The sequence below is a fragment of the Cyanistes caeruleus genome, chromosome 6 (genome assembly GCF_971803275.1).
Source record: "Cyanistes caeruleus chromosome 6, bCyaCae1.hap1.1, whole genome shotgun sequence".
Taxonomy (NCBI): Eukaryota; Metazoa; Chordata; class Aves; order Passeriformes; family Paridae; genus Cyanistes; species Cyanistes caeruleus.
Window position 1 is genome coordinate 32,614,927 of NC_141706.1, and position 19,623 is coordinate 32,634,549.

Genomic DNA, 19,623 nt, shown 5'->3' on the forward strand with positions numbered 1-19,623 from the left:
AAAAGTAGCAAAGCAATCCACTAATGTAAAGCAAAATTTTCAAAAAAAATTGTAGCATCAACTCAAAGTTACTCCAGTGAATAGTACATTGAACTGAAAGGTCACGAAGAAGCAGAAAACCTTTTGACTGCAAAGTTCGTAGTGTTGTCTTGCACTGTAACTTACTCTGAAAGAGGAAGAAAGTCCTATAATTTATCTAAAGAACAGCTATTGTCCTTCAAATTCAACTGGTTTTTTAACCCAAATAGTTTTTAAGATGACTGGAACACTTGGAGCCCTAGCTTCCAGCCATGCCTTACCTCCACTGAGCTACTGTTTTCCATACAAGTATGGCAGAGATGCTCTTAGTTGGGATGATCCAATTAAAAACAAAACCTATCAGTTAAAAGATAAAAATCAGGATTTTTAATTGGCAACTCAAAAATGGTCCTTATACAGTTCTGGTGAGTGAACTGCCAACAAGTTCTACAGCTCTAGAGAACTTCCCTAGCAATGGGCCATGAAGCAATACACGCAGCACATCAGCCTGGGGGCAGCAGTTGGGTGGGCAGTTTCATTTCCCTGCCAAATGACTAGGTCTGAGATTCCTGAACACCTGTAACATTCCTGCCAGTGCTGGAGCTTCAAAGTGGCCTGTTTGATATTATCCAGCACTCACAGAACAGGAAAAAATCAAAACCAAATAAAATTCTACCAAATCCTGTGAAAGAATCATTCTATTTAAAACAAAGGAGAAACAGACGAACCATAACAATATAAAGAACTTTATTTTTTTTATTTCTTCTTTTGCCATGTAAAGTTTCGTTATTACACTCACAGCTTTGTACCAAAATGAGAGAAAAAAACCATGATCCATCTGTGCACATGTTTTACACAGCTTACATTATCAAATATTCAATCAAGTTGTTCTATTCCACTTCCATTCTTTAAGAAGACTGTTTAACGTTACAGCAAAATGAAATCTGAGAAGCTGGCAGGCGCATATAACAGAATATATACCTACACAGTTTGCTCTTTGAGGATTAATTATTTTACAAACAGCAGCTGAAACCATTTCCTCATCCTTCCTCACATATTCTGCAACTCTGGACAACTCAGACTGCTTGAATTATAGTACAATACAGGCCCAAGAAAAAAACAAGATTCACCTGTACCTGTGTTTTAATTCAACTTAAGGGAAAAGTATTTTCCCAATAAAAACATTTCCCCTGCCATTTACAAGTTTGCAGTTATAATTTACCTTGATCCAGCATGATTGTACTGTTTGAAAATGTGCATTAAGAACTGCACTACTTCAAACACACCACACAGCCAAGCTCCTGCTATTTTGCAGAAGCCAACTTATGTGCTGATACTAGGTTTAAAGTCTAATTCACATATAACTGACACAAGGTAAGCAGAAGCCTGGATATTTAATGCATCTTTGTACCAAGAGATGCAGTTTTCCCTCCATCCCCTTCCACGTACAGAAGCAGCAGTGTTAGGCCAGAGTGTTTTGCACTGCCAGATAGCTGTTATTTTTCTCTGAAATTTGAAGGAGAAAGGTGAAACTAATATAGACCAATCCCAAAAGGCCCCTAAAGGGCTGTCATACAGCAAGTCCAAAACTTTTTTTAACAGTAGACTAATAAAAAATCCATAGCTAATCACAAAATAAATCTTCACTCTACTCACTCTTCCACCCACAATTTTTTACTTGCATAAAAAACAAACCAAAACCAAAAATAAGTAATCCTGAAACTGGCTTCAGATGTGCAGTACTGCTTTTCATGCAAATATTACTGTGTTAAATGTCACAAACAGCCCATCTTGCCAAAGTTATTGCATTCTTCAGCTAGAGGTATATCAGGAGTCAAAACCCTCAGTTGCTAGACCAGAGAGGATCTCACTAACAAACACCAACAAACATCATTTTGGCATTTCTGTTCTGCAATTGCCTCCAGATGAAGTAAATGGCCAGTTGTGAAATCTGCACCAAATTCCAACTGAACAAATAGGAAACCACTCCACAGAAATCCAGAGAAGCCTGGGGATTTTCACAGCTGCACCACTTTATAGCAAATCCTTTTAAGATATCCTCATGAAAACCAGCATTTTCCTCTGAACCCGAGGATTTTAAAAAATTGTTTCTGAATTATGAAGTAAAATTTTTAACTCGGGCAGCTCTGCTATTTTCCCATCTCTTACAATGTATCTGATATGACCTACAAAGCAGCAAAAGACACAACTGCTAAAGCTGGACTTCAGTAGCCCAGACTTTTCAGGAGGATTGTTTTCAAGACAGCTAAGGAAATATCATGGACCACCACAAAAAGAAAGACCGCTTCCACCAACTAGAAAAGATAAATCCAACAAGCAAATGTGAATGCAAATAAAGTGTCATAACTGTGTTTATTGCAACAACTAATGAGAAAGATCCTTATATGTTCCTGAAAACAGCTGAAAGAATGTAAAGACTCACAAGGGAGAAGTAACAAAATCTACTCTCACACATGTTTTTCAGAATGCCACTACTGCCCCACAGGCTTGTCCTCGGGACATACCTCCACACCTTCACTTGCAGCACAGTCCATGAAGGACAGCTTAGGATGCCTACCCTGTTTATGCCACACTTACATGCTCCCTCCTCATCATGGTTCAAAAAACTCTCAGAACTCCTGAATACCATCACCTTTGGAAATGGTTTAAGTATTATGCAGTCTTCTGCTTTTAGGTCATCAAAAAACCCACACAAATGCTCTCAGGCTTTAGAGCATTACACCCTCCATCCCAAAACATCTACACTGCTTAAAGACTTCCCCAGACTTGATTCTCTATTGAACTGCTTCATCCACAGTCCATAGAAAGAAAGATTAAAAAAGCCCAGCACCAAAACCACAAACACACATCCCCTAAAAACCAAAACAAGAACACCCTCAGAACAGCCTGAGGTCTGAGCCACATATTGGGGCTCTTTGCTATCCACAAACAGCTTAATAAAAAATAAACAAACTAAATCACAACAAAAGCACTGGAACCTCAGAGATTCCCATGTCTTTGAAGTAGGATGCTACTACATCTCATTCTTATTTTCCTCCCATCTCACAAATAATATCCATCAGTCAGAGCAATTCTGCTTGTCTGCTAAGATAATACAAAACCAGTGTGCTCCAGAGAAGGCCCTGAAGTTCCTTGATTGGATGGCAGTGGAACATCCATGGGCTTTCCTGAATTATTCACTTTCTTGGCCTAAAAAGGCTTCTTTACAGTCAAAGAATGAGCCTATAAAACTTATTTGGTCTATGGTTGACAAGTTTGAAAGTGGTTGTGAATAAGATACCTAGTAAAAACAGTCCACTCAGGATTTTTTGAAAAGCGCTGAATTTGTGTACAAGCAGCTCAGTTCACTGCCTTCACCCTCTCTTACAGCTTGGGAAAACCTCTGCTTATTTTATCCTGAGCACCAAAGTTAGGCAAAAGTGAACACAAAGCTCCTTGCTAGATTAGACTCAGCGTTAAGAGGGTTCTTTGTCATAAATTAGTGTCATTAGGGAGGGGAGAAGGGATGGCAAGTGCCAGAAGGACATTTCACTGAACTTCTGAAGCGAAGCAATCCCACTCAAGGGGACACCTGCAGGAGAACCCTGACAAGCTCAGTCTTCCCTTCTGCACTGGCCTCACTGTGGTACCTTCTGTGCATTAGGAGAAACAAGACTTTTACATGTGATATGCATTTCATATCCTCAGCTTCTGCTTGAGAACTTTAGACTTTAAAACCCTGTTCCATTCTTTCCAGTTGAGTTTTTGTGAACTTCATATAGCCCAAGACAATTAAGCCAGTTCACAACAGAAACAAAACACTACCAAAGTGGATGCACTCAGACACACAGTGCCTTTGCATTTCTCTTGGTTTGCTATGCCATGAGGATATGGGACTGCAAAGCTCAGTCACTAAGATTCCACAAAATCAGCAATCCAATTACAGTGTTTTATCAAGACAGCAGTGGTGGTTACACTGCTCTTTAACTAAAAGAGAAACAAACACCACTTACTTTTTTCCCATACATTTGGACCTATACTGAAAAAGACTAAGATTGCAAAGCATGTGAGTAGAGCCACTGTTTTGGCTGTTTTGCTGCTACTGGCATCTCTCTCAAGAAATAACCACTTTCCTCAAAATAAACAAAATACCTCAAGAGGTATGGTATCTATCACTGTATATATTGTGCCAGTTACAGCAATTTTTACACAAGGAATAAAAAATAAGTTACATACAATTAACATTAAAAAATTAATTTATTCCAGTCTCCATAAAATAACTTTTATTTTTATGAAGAAAGTAAAAACGTACACTGGATATTCAGGTTACATTGTTAGAATCTGTGATATTCTGGTTTGCAGAATTTTATTAAAATCAGCTAAAAAATTGGATACAACAAAACCTGACACACCTTGGACACATAATAGGCTGCAAGCTGAGTTTGCAAACAGCAGCACCTATTGTAATCTAAGTTTTCAACACCCCTTTGGACTTCCCAAAGACTGTACTTCTTAAAAAAACAAATAAAACCATCTGAAAAGAGACAAACAACAAAAAAAACAAGGCAGACAAGAGGAAGGAATATTCTTGTCCACCAATGAACTAAAAACTTGCAAGAACTTGGGCTAAGTCTTAATTACCAGCCTTATTTCTACAGAGTACAACACAACCTGCAGTCTCTGTAGAATGCATTTCAGCCCCACTCAGTTTTTGCATTCCAAGCGGGGAAAGAAAGAGGAAAGACCAGAGTAAGAAACAGATGTTATTTGGAATAATTTTGACATACAAAATTACTTCCCAATGTGGGAGGTGAAAAACTTCACGAGTCAATCCTGCTGTCATCCTCAGCATGTCTTTCAATGTGTCCTACTGCATCCTAGAAAAAAAACCAGAAGTCAATTAAAAAAAAAATCATTATGATCATCACAACAAACTGCACAAAAAACTTCGCAAGAGATTCTATTGCAAATTCTTTGCAAAAGTCTTTGAAGCCTCAGTGAAGGTGACATTCAAGGTAATATACATTTGCTTGGCTTAAAGCCTCTAACAAGATAAATATTATCATTGTCAAGCTATTAAATCACATATGAAGTGTTTCACATCCCACATGATTAAAGGGAAATAAAAACCAGTTTCCTTTTTGATTAGAAGAGTAAATTAAATAAACACATCATATCTAAAGCCCAGACTTAAAGAGAAATTAAGAATTCTACTGTTTGTTAATTCTTGAAGAAACCTCCATCCTTCCCATACTTTGGAAAGCATTCAAAGGAAGGCAGCTTATACTGTGCCAAGGACTAAAATGCAGATTATACCAATCAGTCTATAGGTAACAGCCCTCCTTACACCCATCCCACAATCCTTTTCACATCACTTAATCCAATTCTTAAGCCTTCTTCATTTTCTTCTTTAATTTTTTATGCATGACTTTTAAACAATTTAAAGATTGTTTTTGCTGACAATCTCACGTGAAAAATAAACAACAATGAAAGAGATAGGAATAAATAAAAATTAAAAGGATAAAAACCTGTTTTAAGGCAGATGTTTTTTCATCTTATGAAGTTATTTTTCCTTCATAAACTTCCTAATATCTTGAGTAGCTTTTCTTTAATATTTTGAGAATTCTACCATTTCCATGTAATATTTTAGGATCAAACTGTTTTACATTGATCATATGTCAAATTATCATAGCTGCACTGTTCATCTGCCATGGGCTGAACTGAACCCTGTTAGCCCTGGATGACTGTAACCACATGCACTTAAGCCTGCCAAGGCTAGAAAAATTTAAGCCTTTTTAAGAGAAATAAGATCAAGTCCCACAACTGTGGTGATACAAGGTACTTTATATTACCAAATACAGTCATGTTATTTTAAGCACATACCTGCTTGGAACCTTTCCTGGAAGTAAAGAAAGCATCACAGTTCTTCCAACGACATTTCAGGGTCTGAAAATTTGGATTGGTGTGGTCGGTTAGCAGGTGTTGTTTCAGATGGTCCACAACTCCAAAGATCAGTGAACATCCATGCCACTGGGAAAAAACCCAACACACCAGAATAAGCCAGGGAAATACAATTTTTGCTAATGCTTTTCTTCCTGCAATTTCACAATATTCTTCCAAGGCTGTAAGCACACCTGCCAAATCCTGTAAGTTTTTTATCTTATTCAATTTCCATTTTCCATGGTCTCTATTCCTTTAAGTACAGCCTTAAAGAAAATTTTCCTGCCTTTAGCCAAGCCTAGACCCATCAGCAGGAATGGCAGGAGGAAGAGAGGAACTAAACCTTTACAAAATTTAAGCTTACCTATGACAAAGTCATTTGGAATTTAATTAACTTATTTTTCACAGTAAATCAGCTTTTCTATGTCACTCAGCCAAAGTTTTTGGTATTAAATAGTGATATGTCTAAAAACTGAAAACTGCCAGAAAGAACAGTAATTTACACTAACAACTTGCCGCAAAGCAACACACACACACACATATATGCACACAGTGAAGACAACAAAAAATTAAACTAGTGATATATACCTAAGTGATATATACTTTAAAAGTACATACACACTTTAAAATAATAATGAATTGTGAAAAATCTAAGGTCAAACTACCAAAGACTAAGTGACTAGAGCCCACCCCCAGAAAATTCAATAATGAAGACTAAATACAATTTGCTAATTACCCAGCATCGATAATTTTGCATCAGATTAAGCCTCACAGCTCTGACACTGCCATCATAACAGCCAGTGTAGATCTGTAAAAGAAACATTTATGGATAAACAATCTGGGAATAAAAGAGGAAAAAAAAGTAAAATTTTGAAGGAGACTTCAGTGCAGGTAAAAACAATGAAATATCAGTACGCAAGGCTTCTACATTTAAAAAATAGGTATTATCAAATTATTAAATTATTTTAATATTTGCATTCATAGTTCACAAAAATCTACAAATTAGTAAGAAATGCTTCCATAACCTCTATTGTTGATAGTGTCGTGTGTGTAACAGTCCAGAAAAGTTTAAATTATGGTACTATACACTAAAGTTAAAAAATATGTAGGTGTAAATGTCAAGCTGAATATATTTCTGGGACTTAATTAATTATATCAAAATAGGATGGAGAGGAAGTGTGTAGAAGAACACCAGAATTTCAGAAAGACTAAAGCAGATCCTTTCACTCATCACTAAACTTCTCATCTGAATCCTTCTTTTAATTGAGAATGCCCACAACAGACCACTGCTGGGGCACAGTTCAAGCCTTAGGTTGGACTCACATGAGATGCGATGCTTGGGCAGAATGTATTCCAATTATTAGGAAATCTGTTCCTTTGGACTTAACTTTTCTATTATTATTATACAGATCACTACTATACCCTTTATTTTACACTCTCAAAGGAACCTTCCAAACAAATTCCTAGACATGCAGACAAGTAAGTGCTTTTAAAAACTAGTTTAAGAAATATTTATCCAGAAGTGCTTCTGAAATTTATCTTGTGAGTCAGACGCATGGAGAAACCTCTACACCTGAATCAACTGCACACTTTTGTTCATGTTCTGTCAAAGGTTGCTAGAGGTCTGGCTTTGGGTGAAGTATTTCTCCAGCACCTGAGTGATGCCCTTAAGTAAAAGTTAAACAGGATTGACACTTGAAAAAGCAGAAGTATTTTACTATTTCTAGTGTCTTTGCTGTAATCATAACTGCAAAAAGAACTATTGTATTAAGACTACAGTAAGCTGAACAGTGATTTTTCCCCAGACAATATTATTACATGCATATAAAGCTGTTATAGCCACTTGATTTTTTGACTGAGAGCAACTTGGAAATGCAGCCAAACAGCAGGCTGATTTCTTTATCTGAAGAAATTAAACTGTCTTGTTTACCTGTGGCAATTACAACCTTCTCTTTAAGAATGGTGAAAAAGGACTTACCATGCTCTTATGGATGGTCATACACATAATCATATCTGTGTGGCCTCCGTAGACTTGCAAGCGGTCGTGTGACTGGAAAGAAACAGAAACAAGACATTTAATAGCATGACATTTTTAGGAGCCATTTTTCACAGACATCTAAAGGATAATACTTCCAAGAGCAGTTTCTTTGGTAGCAATTAAACTGCTATGGTGGATTCCAAACTTTACAGTCACCTTGAAAGCTCACTTTTGTTTACATTGCTTCTGGGAGTCTTTTTGTCCAACTAAGGACTTGTTCTCTCAGCACACAAAGCTAACATTTTCCCACTTTTCTGAGCTGTCATTGTCTTGGAATAACCCAGGTTCTAAAAAAGTGGTTTAGATTATATTCTTTAAAACCCATGTATTTTGACTGGTGAGACAACATATACTGAGTGACAGGAAAAAGAGGGATGGGCTAGAGACCAGAAAGTACAAAGATGACTTCTATTTGACTTCAAAATCATTAATTAACACGTATTAGATAAATGCAATTAGTAACCACCTATTTTTTTACCTGTAGTTCATAAACACGAACAAATTTATCCAGACATGCTGTCACCATGACTTTCCCAAGAATGTTCACAACCGTTACTGCATGGTTATGGCCCTTATAGATCCGTACCAGCTCTCCAGTCTGCATCAAGAAAAAGCGAAGGTAAATGGGCGTTTGGTTTGAAAAATCAAAAGAACAAATAGGTTCACCTAATCCATGTAGGGTAGCTAGCTTCAGTGCTCACTACTAAAATATGGAAACAACCTTTATTAGACTTCCATTCCCTGTGAAGGAATCATATTTGAATATGATCAAATATTATTTATCCTTTTGTTTGCCCATCCTAACACAGAGCCATTCCAGTACAATAGAAATACATGGGTCTTTGTAAAGTTCTCTTTTTCTGCTTCTGAACAGGAGTCACCAGTGTGCCCAGGTGGCTAAAAAGCCAATGGTATCCCAGCCTACACCAGGAATAGTGTGGCCAGCAGGACCAGGGAAGGGAAGTGATTCTTCCCCTGAACTCAGCACTGGTGAGGTCACATCTCAAGGGCCCCTCAGTTTAGGAAGGACACTGAGGTACTGGAGTGAGTCTAAAGAAGGGAAAGAAGCTGGTGAAGGGTCTGGAGCACAAGTGTAATGAGAAGCAGCTGAAGGAGCTGGGGTTGTTAAACCTGGAGAGGAGGAGGCTTGGGGGGACCTTATCACTCTCTACAACTCCCTGAAGGGAGTGTGTAGCCAGAGAAAGTCAGCCCCTTCTCCCATGCAACAGGACAAGAGGAAATGACCTCAAGCTGTGCCAGAAGAGGTTGGACACTAAGAAGAAATTTTTCACAGAAAGAGTGATTAGATTTTAGAAAGGGCTTCCCTGGGAGGTGTTGGTGTCATTGTCCCTGTAAGCATTTAGGGAAAGACTGGATGCTCACAATGCCATGGTCTAGCCAATATGATGGTGCTTGGTCACAGGTTGGACACGATGATCTCAGGGGTCTTTTCCAACCTAATTGTTTCTGCTTCCATCATTAGTTACATATTCTCACCCATCCTGAAACTAGTACCATGCTATTAGTATTAGCACTATTTATGTCATGACAAAGATCATTCAGCAAATTCAGCTAAATACACAGAAATGTACTAAAATTTTCCTCTGGTAAGTTTCTTAATCTAACTTGCTGCATAACTACATGAATGCTTCTGCTAGGACTAAGGGAAGATGGTGCAAAAGAGGGAGAGAATGGTAAGCTAGAGACAAAGCATTCATGATGCTTTTGAACCATCTAGCGTGGAACACAGTGCTCCTCAAATTCTTCCATTAATCAAGAAACTTTTTCCCCACCACAATATCTCACATGTTTTTCTTGGAACCTTCTCCGTGTTATCAGCATGTCTATAGTTACATTTGCAAAAACAAGATGCCCAGATAAAAAGGCATTGCCTATCATGTGAGAAGAGTCAGCAGGTTTATGTAGCCTCTTCATGCCTCCAGAGTTACACAGTCACATTCACAAAATCATAAGACTTCCTTTTCTGGAAGCAATCTGCCCCACCAGTCAGTCAAATATTCTGGAAGTACTGACTTTATAGCACACAAATTCAGTGCCTTAATAGCAAAAGTTAATCCATCTTTCTATACGAGACTTACATGAATGTTGTGGGCATGGACAGACTGATCACTGGAACCACTGAATACCAGATCATTCACAACCTTACAAAAAAAGAAAGTATTATATTTTGTATCAGATATGAAAGGGACAGGCAAAATATTAAGACACTATTTAGTTTAAAGTTGTGCTGTAGTATTTCCTAAGCTTGGAATACTTAAAATCAATCAAGAGTATGAAGGAAAAAGCATGCACTGAGCTCTTTATGTAAGAGCTAGATATATTACAATGATTTTTGACATTTCACAGGTGACATAGAAGCTTTTAAGTTGCAGCCCAACAGGTAACTTGCCTTACCTATGGATTATTCTCAGAGACAGCTCAGCAGCAAATCAGGGACCAAGCAAACTGAATGCAGAATGTTGTTCTGCACGTGCGCAGTAAAGCCCGATGTTTCCTGGAAATTTTGGATGTGCTGCATACTTACTTATATGCTGCTCATGCAAGAGAAATTATGCTACTAACCCCTAACAAGTGATAAGACAAGAGGAAACAGCCTCAAGGTGCATCAGGGGAAGTTTAGAGTGGGCATTAGGAAAAGTTTGTTCACTGAAAGGATGACCAGGCATTGGAACAGGCTGTGTTCTAAGGATGGAGAAAACCTCTCTTAAAATACAGAAATCCTCTATTTCCTATCACAATCTGCTCATCATTCTAAGCATTCTTTGTGCAAAATGTATTTTCAGAGACACTTGCCTTCATGCAGAGAATAGTCTTGCTGTGACCTTCCAGGGTTCTGAGAAGCAGCCCATTCCGTGCATCTCGCACACTGATGGTGCAGTCATAAGAGCCCACTACCAACAACTTGCGTGCTCCTTCCTGAGCTGTGGCTAAACAGCTCACTGCTCTAGGGCCATGGCATTCAAAGGTATCAAGCTGTTTATTATTCTGGTGGGGAAAGAAAGAAATGGTATTCAAGAATTAAAATTTTGCTATGACACTGACTAACTTAACAATTAAGTTTCCAAATCAAAGAAATAACTCCTTATTTTATGAAGGCCAGGATGAACCTTAAAGAAAAACATAACAATACAGCACCTGAAAGAAAAGTAAACAAAGAGATAGGTAGATAGGACAGCTCCATGCATGGACAAAATAAACAACCAAAAGGGGCCAACAGTGACAAATGAGTACATTACAAATATATTTACTACTGTAGATAAAGAATGGAAAGAAACACAGAGGAAAGAAACAGTATCACAATAGGCTTTCAGGTGCCAATATTTAAACAAACTAACCTTTATGCTGAAAGTAACCACAGTGCCATTTGCAAGACCTGCATAAAGGATCCGCCATCTACTGTGTAAACAGAGCACTCGATCTTCCAATTTAAACTGTTCCATGCACTCTTTGGTCTAGCAATGGAAAGAAGTACTTAAAGATTTTCATTAACTGAAAACAATTCAAGAAAAAAGCCTTAAATGAATGATGATTTTCACTTTTTAAACCAACAGAACTGGAGAAAAACATCTGAGAGTCTGGTGTCACATGGCAGCTTGACCCTCATTTTAATCAGGGCCATCAATCGCTAAGGCTTGACTGTAGTTCAGAAACCATTTCTAACCCTTAACACTTTGTTCTAATCACAACCTTTAATGTGTATAGAAATTTAGACTTCTGACTGTATATATATACATATGAAAACCATCTATTATCTGATTGAGGATTCCCCATTAAGCACCCCACAGGGAACTTAAAGAGTTTAAAACCTCTGGCAATTTGCTCCCTGAGGCAGATACATGCTTTCTAGTCTTTCAAGTCACAGGTTGAGCAAGTCTTTTTATCATTTAGCCTCAAATATCCAGCTTCAGGAAGCCTCAGTCTACTCTTTCACATGCCCTCAGCAAAACAGATACCTGTTCTCTCTATGGCTGCTCTAAAGATGGAGCAGAGAGCAGTGCCTTCCATAAGCAATGAAGTTAAAATACAGGAAGAGGAAATAAGATTCACAGAAAACAGCTATCCTGCACTTTGGTATTCCCAAAATTTGGGATTATGCCACGCTGTTCTAGCAAAAACTCTACTGACAAGCTAGTCAAAAGATTAGTCAACTGATTAGTAAATCATTACTGGTTTGCTGTCTTGCTTGTCTGGTTTTTTTCCCCCTGCTCTAATCTAAAGAGGTATTAAGTGGTGTTCATGTCCAGATCATATGGGTTTGGAAGGCTTTTAAAATTTTTATATGTAAAGAAACACTTGCATAAAATGCAGCATGTGTAAATCAACAGAGTTTGAGTACCTTGATATTATAACAATTGACAGTGTGATCACTTGAGCCAGTGTAGAGTGCAGCATTCTTCCCATTTGTCTGAGTGACCAGAAGGCAGTTCACTTTCGAAGTATGTCCTTCAAAGATGGCCACACACTTCCTGCTCTAAAAAGGAAAGCATGGAGTCTGTCAGCATAAAGGCCTATAACACCTCTTGAAATATGTACCTAACAGAATAAGGTAGGACAGCTGGAAAAATCAGGATATATGTGGCAATCTATCTCTCCTTGCCTTGCTCATAGGGAGAAAGGGTTGGGGAGGTGGAGAAGAGAGGTTTGAAGAACAGTATAAAATAAATTAGAAGCTTGAAGAAGCAGCTGCTTCCTTTACTACACAGTAGGGCATTACAAAAGAACCTTGTGATTGCAATAACACCACTCCCACAACCTTACTTACAACAAGATTGTAGGCACAAACTGTTTTGTCTGCTGAGCAGGTATACAACAAATTCCCAAAAATCTGAATAGCATTCACTGCAGCCAAGTGTCCCTCAAAGTTTCCCTCAGTAGGTTCTTCATCCTCACCTGGCTCTGAAGACACTTCTGTAGGACAGAGACATGTACTTTTCAGTATGGGAACACAGTCAAGAAAACATGCTGCTGTCAACCAGCAGAACCATTTCATGGGCTCAGAACCTTTAAGTCAAATCTCATTGTGGATTTCAGCAGGACTGTGACTGTGACAGAGGGCAATATAAAGTGCTAAAAAGACCTTCATATGACTAAGTCCAGACCTATCTTTAAAATTAAAAAGAGACTGTATTACTGCTTGTCCTAGAGCTCTACAGAGACTGTGGAGGAATAATGCTCATGTGGGAAGTGCAGGGGAATGTGGAGGAGTCAAGACACAAAGCATTCAATGTAAGATGATGTAAGTGAGTATGTGTCACTTCCCACTTCAGTTTTGAGTGTAAGCTTTGATCTTCAGGGCAAAATTCCCCAATGGAAGCAGGCTGATCAAGATTTAACACAAAGTCCTGCAAGATACTACATACAAAGCATCAGAAGGAAAGCTTAATAGATATACCTGAAGAATTCTTTGATCCTCTTAGGGATGATATGGAAGTCTGTATCTCAGCCACACTGTAAGACAAAAAATAAACAGTAGCAAGATTGGACTTCGCATGCTCATTTTCAGACAAAATGCTGGGGTAAGTAATACTCCAAAACACAAAACTCTGCACTTAGTGGAAAATATGCTGTGACAGATAAGCTCAAAACCAAACTGGGCAGCCCTGCTCTTGTATTAAGGGAAATTACTAGGTAACAAGACACATTCACTTGTTGACCAAAAAAGCCAAAGCCAAGTTAGTTTTTATTGCCCCTTTTATTTCACTCCCGAAGTCACTGATGTAAGACTTTCTGAATGAAAAAGAGGCCTCTTATGAATATACTATATAATACTAATAATTTTACTTTTCAGAGCTCTACAATAATCTCACCTTCTTTTCCCATCATTTCTAGAATTTGTGCCAATCTCACTGGTGGAGCTCACTTCATCATAACCAGAGCAAGATGCCTCTAGGGCTGCTTGATCCACAGAATTGCATGAATCCCTCTTTGACAGACCATCTGGTTTCTCATCTCCTGACTCTGATGAACCAACATCAACCACATCACACTGAGGTGCTGAAATTTCCACTAGTTCCAGAGAAGCATCACTGTCATTCTTGTCGTTGTTTCTTACTGCTTGAGCAGTAACTCCACTCTCCTCTCTTGTAGGAGTAGATGTAGTAACTTTTTCTCCTTTAGGAACCTTTCCACCCTTGACTTTCCGGACAGGCTTGAAGTCAATCATATCCTGCTCTGTATCACTGTTGTCTGGCACATGGGCTGCCCTCAGAGTTTTCTTCTTCCTTAACCTTCTCCTCCTTCTATTCCCTTTCTCAGCTGGGACTGCAGCCATTGTCAAGTGTTGCTCAGACGGTTCTGCTGACAATTTGGGCGTTTTATCCATTGGCATTTCTAGAAGGACTGAATGCTTTGAAAGGGAAGTGCTACACTGATCCATCAAAAATTTTTCACCAACTGTATCATTTGCTTCTCTCTTGCTGAAAACAGACACTGAATGAGGAGAAGAGTTCTCAGGAAGTCCAGACTGTCCCTTGTCTGCATCAGGCTTGTGAACATCTTCATTAGTGTGTTGGAAACAACCTGCCAGTCCTGCTAGGGATATGGTTGCAGTGATAACAGGATACACTGAAGTTTTCTGGTTGGTCTCTTCTAAAGAAAACAGCCTAGTGTTACATTCAATCTGTACAGCAACAACTCTTTATGCAAAGTGTCCCTCCCTGTATTTTCTGTTTACACTTAATTGTGCATATAAAGTACATATTACTTGTTGAAAACTATGTGAACATGTAGATCTGCAATTTCAATCAGCTATCCAGCCTTTAAAAAACATAACTAGGGAATAAAATGTTTATCCATGTACACAGAAATAAAGGAATGGGGCACATCATTCAAGCTGCTGGCTAGCTGTATGCTTTTAAAGTTCTGACAATCTTTGGTGAATCCTACATTGTTGACTTAAGATGCTACCACCCCTCTGTGTCCTCCCCTATCAGCTGTCATGACTGCTGTAGAAATTATATGAATCAATGCATGCCAAGTACGATTCAGCTGCTCAATGACAGTTTGAAAATCTTGCTTAACCCATCTGAATTATTACAGCTATTACATAGTTATTTCTACCAAGTTACTTGGATTTAATTCAAGGTAGATAGTTATGCACAACCCACTCTGCAGCACTGTACCTTCATCCTGGGAATAGCAGCACTGAGTAAGCCATGAGGGTAGGCTTTATTTAGTTAGCTTAGTTTACTTAGCTCATCTGTGGTGGACTATGCAATGGCATCAACACACTCTCCCTGTCCTTTAATTGTGGCTGAATTACTATGAACAAAATGATTCAACCTCTCAGCTGAGACAGACTAAGGGAATTATCTCACAGCTGTTTCCCACACCCTAAAATTCCCCAGTTACACTTGCAATAACTACAATCTAAAACAGGATATTTCAAATTCACTGCATTTCTGGGGTGGGATCACACACCACAAATGGGAAGTTGGCAGTATTTGAAACACTTCCCTCTTCCAGCCTCTCAGAAGCCAGCAAATTAAACCTACACTAATGCTTGGCCAAAAGCACATTACACATCACAGGACCAATCTGATGGTTTGGAATTACCCAGCTAACTAGAAACAGCTAAAATAAGAACATCTCTCACCTACACCTTCCTCAGATGGGGAATTCCAAGATAAAACTAGAACTTGCTGACAGCATAGGATATATGTTGCATTTAAAGTAAATCAATGGAAAAAAGTTTTTCCCTGGACATATAACTGTCATGCACAACTGCAAAACCTGATAGAAAAACCTCTCTATGGAAGAAATGAGTCATTAGATGAAGTTTGACCAAGTTACTGTGTTAAATTATTTTGAGAAGAAGGCACACAAAACCTTAAATTCTGAATACACCTCTAATATTATGTGCCTCTAATATAATAAACTCATTTCCCACTGGAAAGGGGAAGGAATTAACTTGGTCACTTTATAACAGGAAAATAATAGCAAACAGCCACTTAAACTGAAAATTCTAAACTCAAAAGTTATTAATTCTCAGCACTTGGAGTGCTGCAGGTATTAGAAAAAGAAGTAGAAAATTACCATGGCAGTGTAAGAAAACAGAATCATTCAGTTCCACAGGTGGGACACACTGCTGGCATTTAGGGGAAATCAAATGCAATCAGCTCCCACAAAAAATGGCTGAGCTAACCTAAATGGGAAGCTGATAAGCTAAACATTCAACCCCAAAAAGTAAACAATCTGCCACAAAGCGAATTCCTCTTCCTCAAATTTCAGAATTCACCTGAAGGCAAATGCTTATTTCCCCCCAGATTACTAGATTTATCTGAAGGCACTCTCATTTTAAATGTAGCATATATAGAAGTGCATCAATACCAAAACTATGGTAACTTGACAAATGAACATAGAAATAATATTCTTGCTTTTAATACATCAAAATTAAGTTTGTTGGAAACAGAAAAATAGTGTGATTGAGAGCTTTCCAAAGTAATTATGTAAGTAACAAATGTAGCTATACACTGAAGGTTTATCTTCATAAGAAAAGTATTAAAAAAAATCTTCAACTTCTCTGTTGTGAAGTTTCAAGATTCTGCAAACAAGACACTTCATGCCACTGCAGCTAGTGATCACTAAATCTTTCCTTAAGAGTTGGAAAACTGAGAATAAAAATGACAATGATACAAATAAAAAAAAAATTAACTGATGTTTAAGCATAACAGTATGGCATATGCCAATAAAAACAGGAAAGCAAAGGAAAGGTAGTGGCTTTCTAAAAGCTGAGTCTTAACAATGCAAACAAACAAAAAAGCTGATTTCTTCCCCAGCCCCAAGTTTACTTCAGTGAATGCCCCAAGAGCTTCACATTCCTTGTCAAATCCTCCAAAAAAAAAAAAGATGAAGCAAAATTCAGAATACTACACTAACGTATTTTAACAGAATGGAATACAGGAAATGCAATGGTGACTAAAAAAAAAGCACAAAAACACCACCTACATGCAATTCTATAGCTGAAGCAAACTAAAAAATGTAAAAAAAATCAAATTCTTTTAATTAAAGAAGTCTAAACTTTAATTCAGCCAATATTCATCTTGTGCTTGAGAAAAAAAATAATGCTTAGAAAGGTAGAACACAACTTTTTCCAACAGTATTTTGTACTTCAGTTGGAGAGGAAAAATATTGTGTTGGCTATCTTTAACAAGGATCAATCTTACAGAAGTTTTTCTCAAATTATCTAAGTTAAAGGTCTGGGTAAGTGACATTGTTATGGCAGACAACCATCATCAGAGTCACCCTGCTTGACTTCACTTAAGAAAGTATGGGATGAGCTTTTAATCTTCAGTTTTTACCTTCAGTCACAGTAGCAAGTTGCAGAGGAAACTACCAACAGCATTTAAGCCTTTGACCACAGACTACAGCACACAAGTTTCATGGTATCTAAACTGCCTAAATAAAGAGTTAGCTATTTCAGCTGCAGTCATTAAGATCTCACTTTGCTGAGACAGGAACTCTCCCATTAGCAATTCAATTAATTCAGCAGTTTCTCCTCCAGATAAAAGTAAACCCCTATCTTCATTGCTAACCCTCCCATGCCCCTCACATGAGTAAGCAGTGCCTAATAGCCAATTAGTAGAAGTACAGTAGAAGATTTAATAGCCAATTAGTAGAAGATGGATTGTTACTTCTAATATTACAAATTATACTGTTTGTGCTTACCCAGCAGAGCCCAAGAAGAGCACAGAATAATTTCAATGTAGCTGTTCATAATTTTTTTTAAAAATTTTCAGGCACATCTTTTTCCCTTACCAGTGCTCATTAAATGATGCAGAGTAGAAGACAAAAATTATAGGGGAGATTCTCAGGTTTGTTGGGTTGTGTTGGTTTTGCGTTTTATTAGTTAACTAAATTATTCTAAGAGGATGTAACCTTCAAATCCATATTTGCTCTATTTTCAAAGCAAACCTAGAAAGTACTACACAAGTTAATGAGCATTCACCCCTGCCTGACAGACTGCAGGCTGAGACACAACTTACATTCTTTTTGGGAAAAAAAGAATTTCCTTATTTTCTTAAAATTAATTATCTTAAAGCAAAACTACAAATACCATCATTCTGTTCCGCCTCTTCTGTTTGTGGAGCACAGGCAGAGCTCTGGAGTACAGAATTCACATTTAGTTCTGTGCCTTGTGGAGACACAGGTTCTCGTTTAACTTGTACTGAGGAGTCAGGAGTGTTGGAAGGTATACTGCCAGAAGACTGGAATGGTGATGGCATGGTTACTGGAATAGAAGATCCTCCTGGAGGTACAGAGGAAGACAAACTGTCCACGAGGGGCAGGAGAGAGCCTGAAGGAATTGGGTCAGCTGCCATCTGAGATTTGCTGTTTCGTCTCTCAGTTAGGGCATTGCAGGAAAGTTGCTCTGAGAGTTCAGAAGGTTCAAATGTTTCTAATGGCAAAGGAAGAGACACATTAAACAAACAAACAAATAAATAAAAGAACAAAAATATTTTACAATAAAATTTAGTGGAGCCAGGAGCTCATTTCTTGTGGACACTGAGTCAAGGAAGAGAAAAAATTTTTAAAGACACTAGAGAGAACAATCAAAACTGACAGTTCACACTTGACAATAAAGGCCTCAATTTGAATTTTCATTTTGAAAGTCTATGATTTTATTGTAGCTTAAATGAGCAGATTCAAGTTAAACACAGTTTTTAAAAGATTCTGAGTTCAAAGAATATTAAATATTCCACTGTTGTAGCTCTATGGTATCCTGTACCTTGTAGCCCCTGCAGGATCTGGATTCTCTGACTTCTCAGTGTACTCATTTCCATAGTTATCTGCAAAACAGTTGTGGCTTATATCAGTCCCACTGATTTAACAGGCAGCTCTTCATGCTGCTAACTAATTCAGACAGCTTCCAAAGCCCACTGTTACCTGCTGCTTTACCACAAGGAACCGTTGAACCTCAATATAGGCAGCCTGCAGGGCAGCCCTCGCCTGCAGGAGGCTCCTGTCCACACTCTGCAGGGACCTACTTAACTCTTCTTCCCTCAGAGAAATAGCCAACAACTGGTCTACCTGAGAACGTTCTGAAAAAGAAACAAAATGTAGAGTCCAATTGTACCCAACAATACATTAAGATCCATTACTTGCAATATCTAAATAAATAATAGCACCTCAGAATGGAAAAAACACATAGATTAGGTCAAGCATTCAAGCATCAATAATTATACAAGCTGAAAAGGATTATTTATAGACAACACTAGCCACATCTACATGGATCAAGGGCAAAGTCAAGTATTCCTCTTTAAGGGATCTCAGCCTTGACTCTAGTAACTAATTTCATCACAGCTTTGCGAGCACTGATTTAGTTTAAATAAATTAAGTCATTCTCTTTCACAAAGATCTTTTCTTGAAGTATGTGTATACTAATACAAATCCACACCTCTCATTAATGTAATCAAAAAGGCAAAGGCAAATTTAAGCTAAACAAGATTTAAATTATTCAGTGAATGCAAAGCCAAGGAAAAGCTGTTTCAGAGAAAAAGAACCTGATTATTAAAAAAATAGTTTACTATTCAAGATCATTTTGGGCCACGAGACCGGTGTTTGCAATCTCTTGAGAAAGAGTCTCTGACCACTGTACTCTGTAAAAG

At 38.0% G+C, this 19,623-nt stretch overlaps 1 protein-coding gene across 4 annotated transcripts in view; it reads right to left on the minus strand.

Moving 5' to 3' along the window:
* Positions 1–748: 748 nt before the first annotated feature.
* The window catches only part of ZNF106 (zinc finger protein 106), a 40,449-nt gene continuing 21,574 nt past the window's right edge, over positions 749–19,623 (minus strand). The window contains exons 8-22 of one of the 4 annotated variants that reach the window (XR_015287648.1): positions 18,902–19,056; positions 18,744–18,804; positions 18,072–18,413; positions 13,825–14,602; positions 13,410–13,465; positions 12,908–12,925; positions 12,354–12,488; positions 11,353–11,469; positions 10,811–11,002; positions 10,096–10,158; positions 8,475–8,594; positions 7,937–8,008; positions 6,695–6,766; positions 5,902–6,048; positions 749–4,895 (exon numbers count right to left, since the gene is read on the minus strand). Coding sequence is in view for 2 of the 4 variants with exons in the window: in XM_086891769.1 (XP_086747895.1) it covers positions 4,839–4,895; positions 5,902–6,048; positions 6,695–6,766; positions 7,937–8,008; positions 8,475–8,594; positions 10,096–10,158; positions 10,811–11,002; positions 11,353–11,469; positions 12,354–12,488; positions 12,780–12,925; positions 13,410–13,465; positions 13,825–14,605; positions 18,072–18,413; positions 18,744–18,804; positions 18,902–19,056 (2,516 nt within the window). In the remaining 2 variants the exon portion in view is untranslated. Of the gene's footprint in view, positions 4,896–5,901; positions 6,049–6,694; positions 6,767–7,936; positions 8,009–8,474; positions 8,595–10,095; positions 10,159–10,810; positions 11,003–11,352; positions 11,470–12,353; positions 12,489–12,779; positions 12,926–13,409; positions 13,466–13,824; positions 14,606–18,071; positions 18,414–18,743; positions 18,805–18,901; positions 19,057–19,623 lie in introns of all 4 variants that reach the window. The other 3 variants (XR_015287647.1, XM_086891770.1, XM_086891769.1) reach the window with 3 other exon arrangements.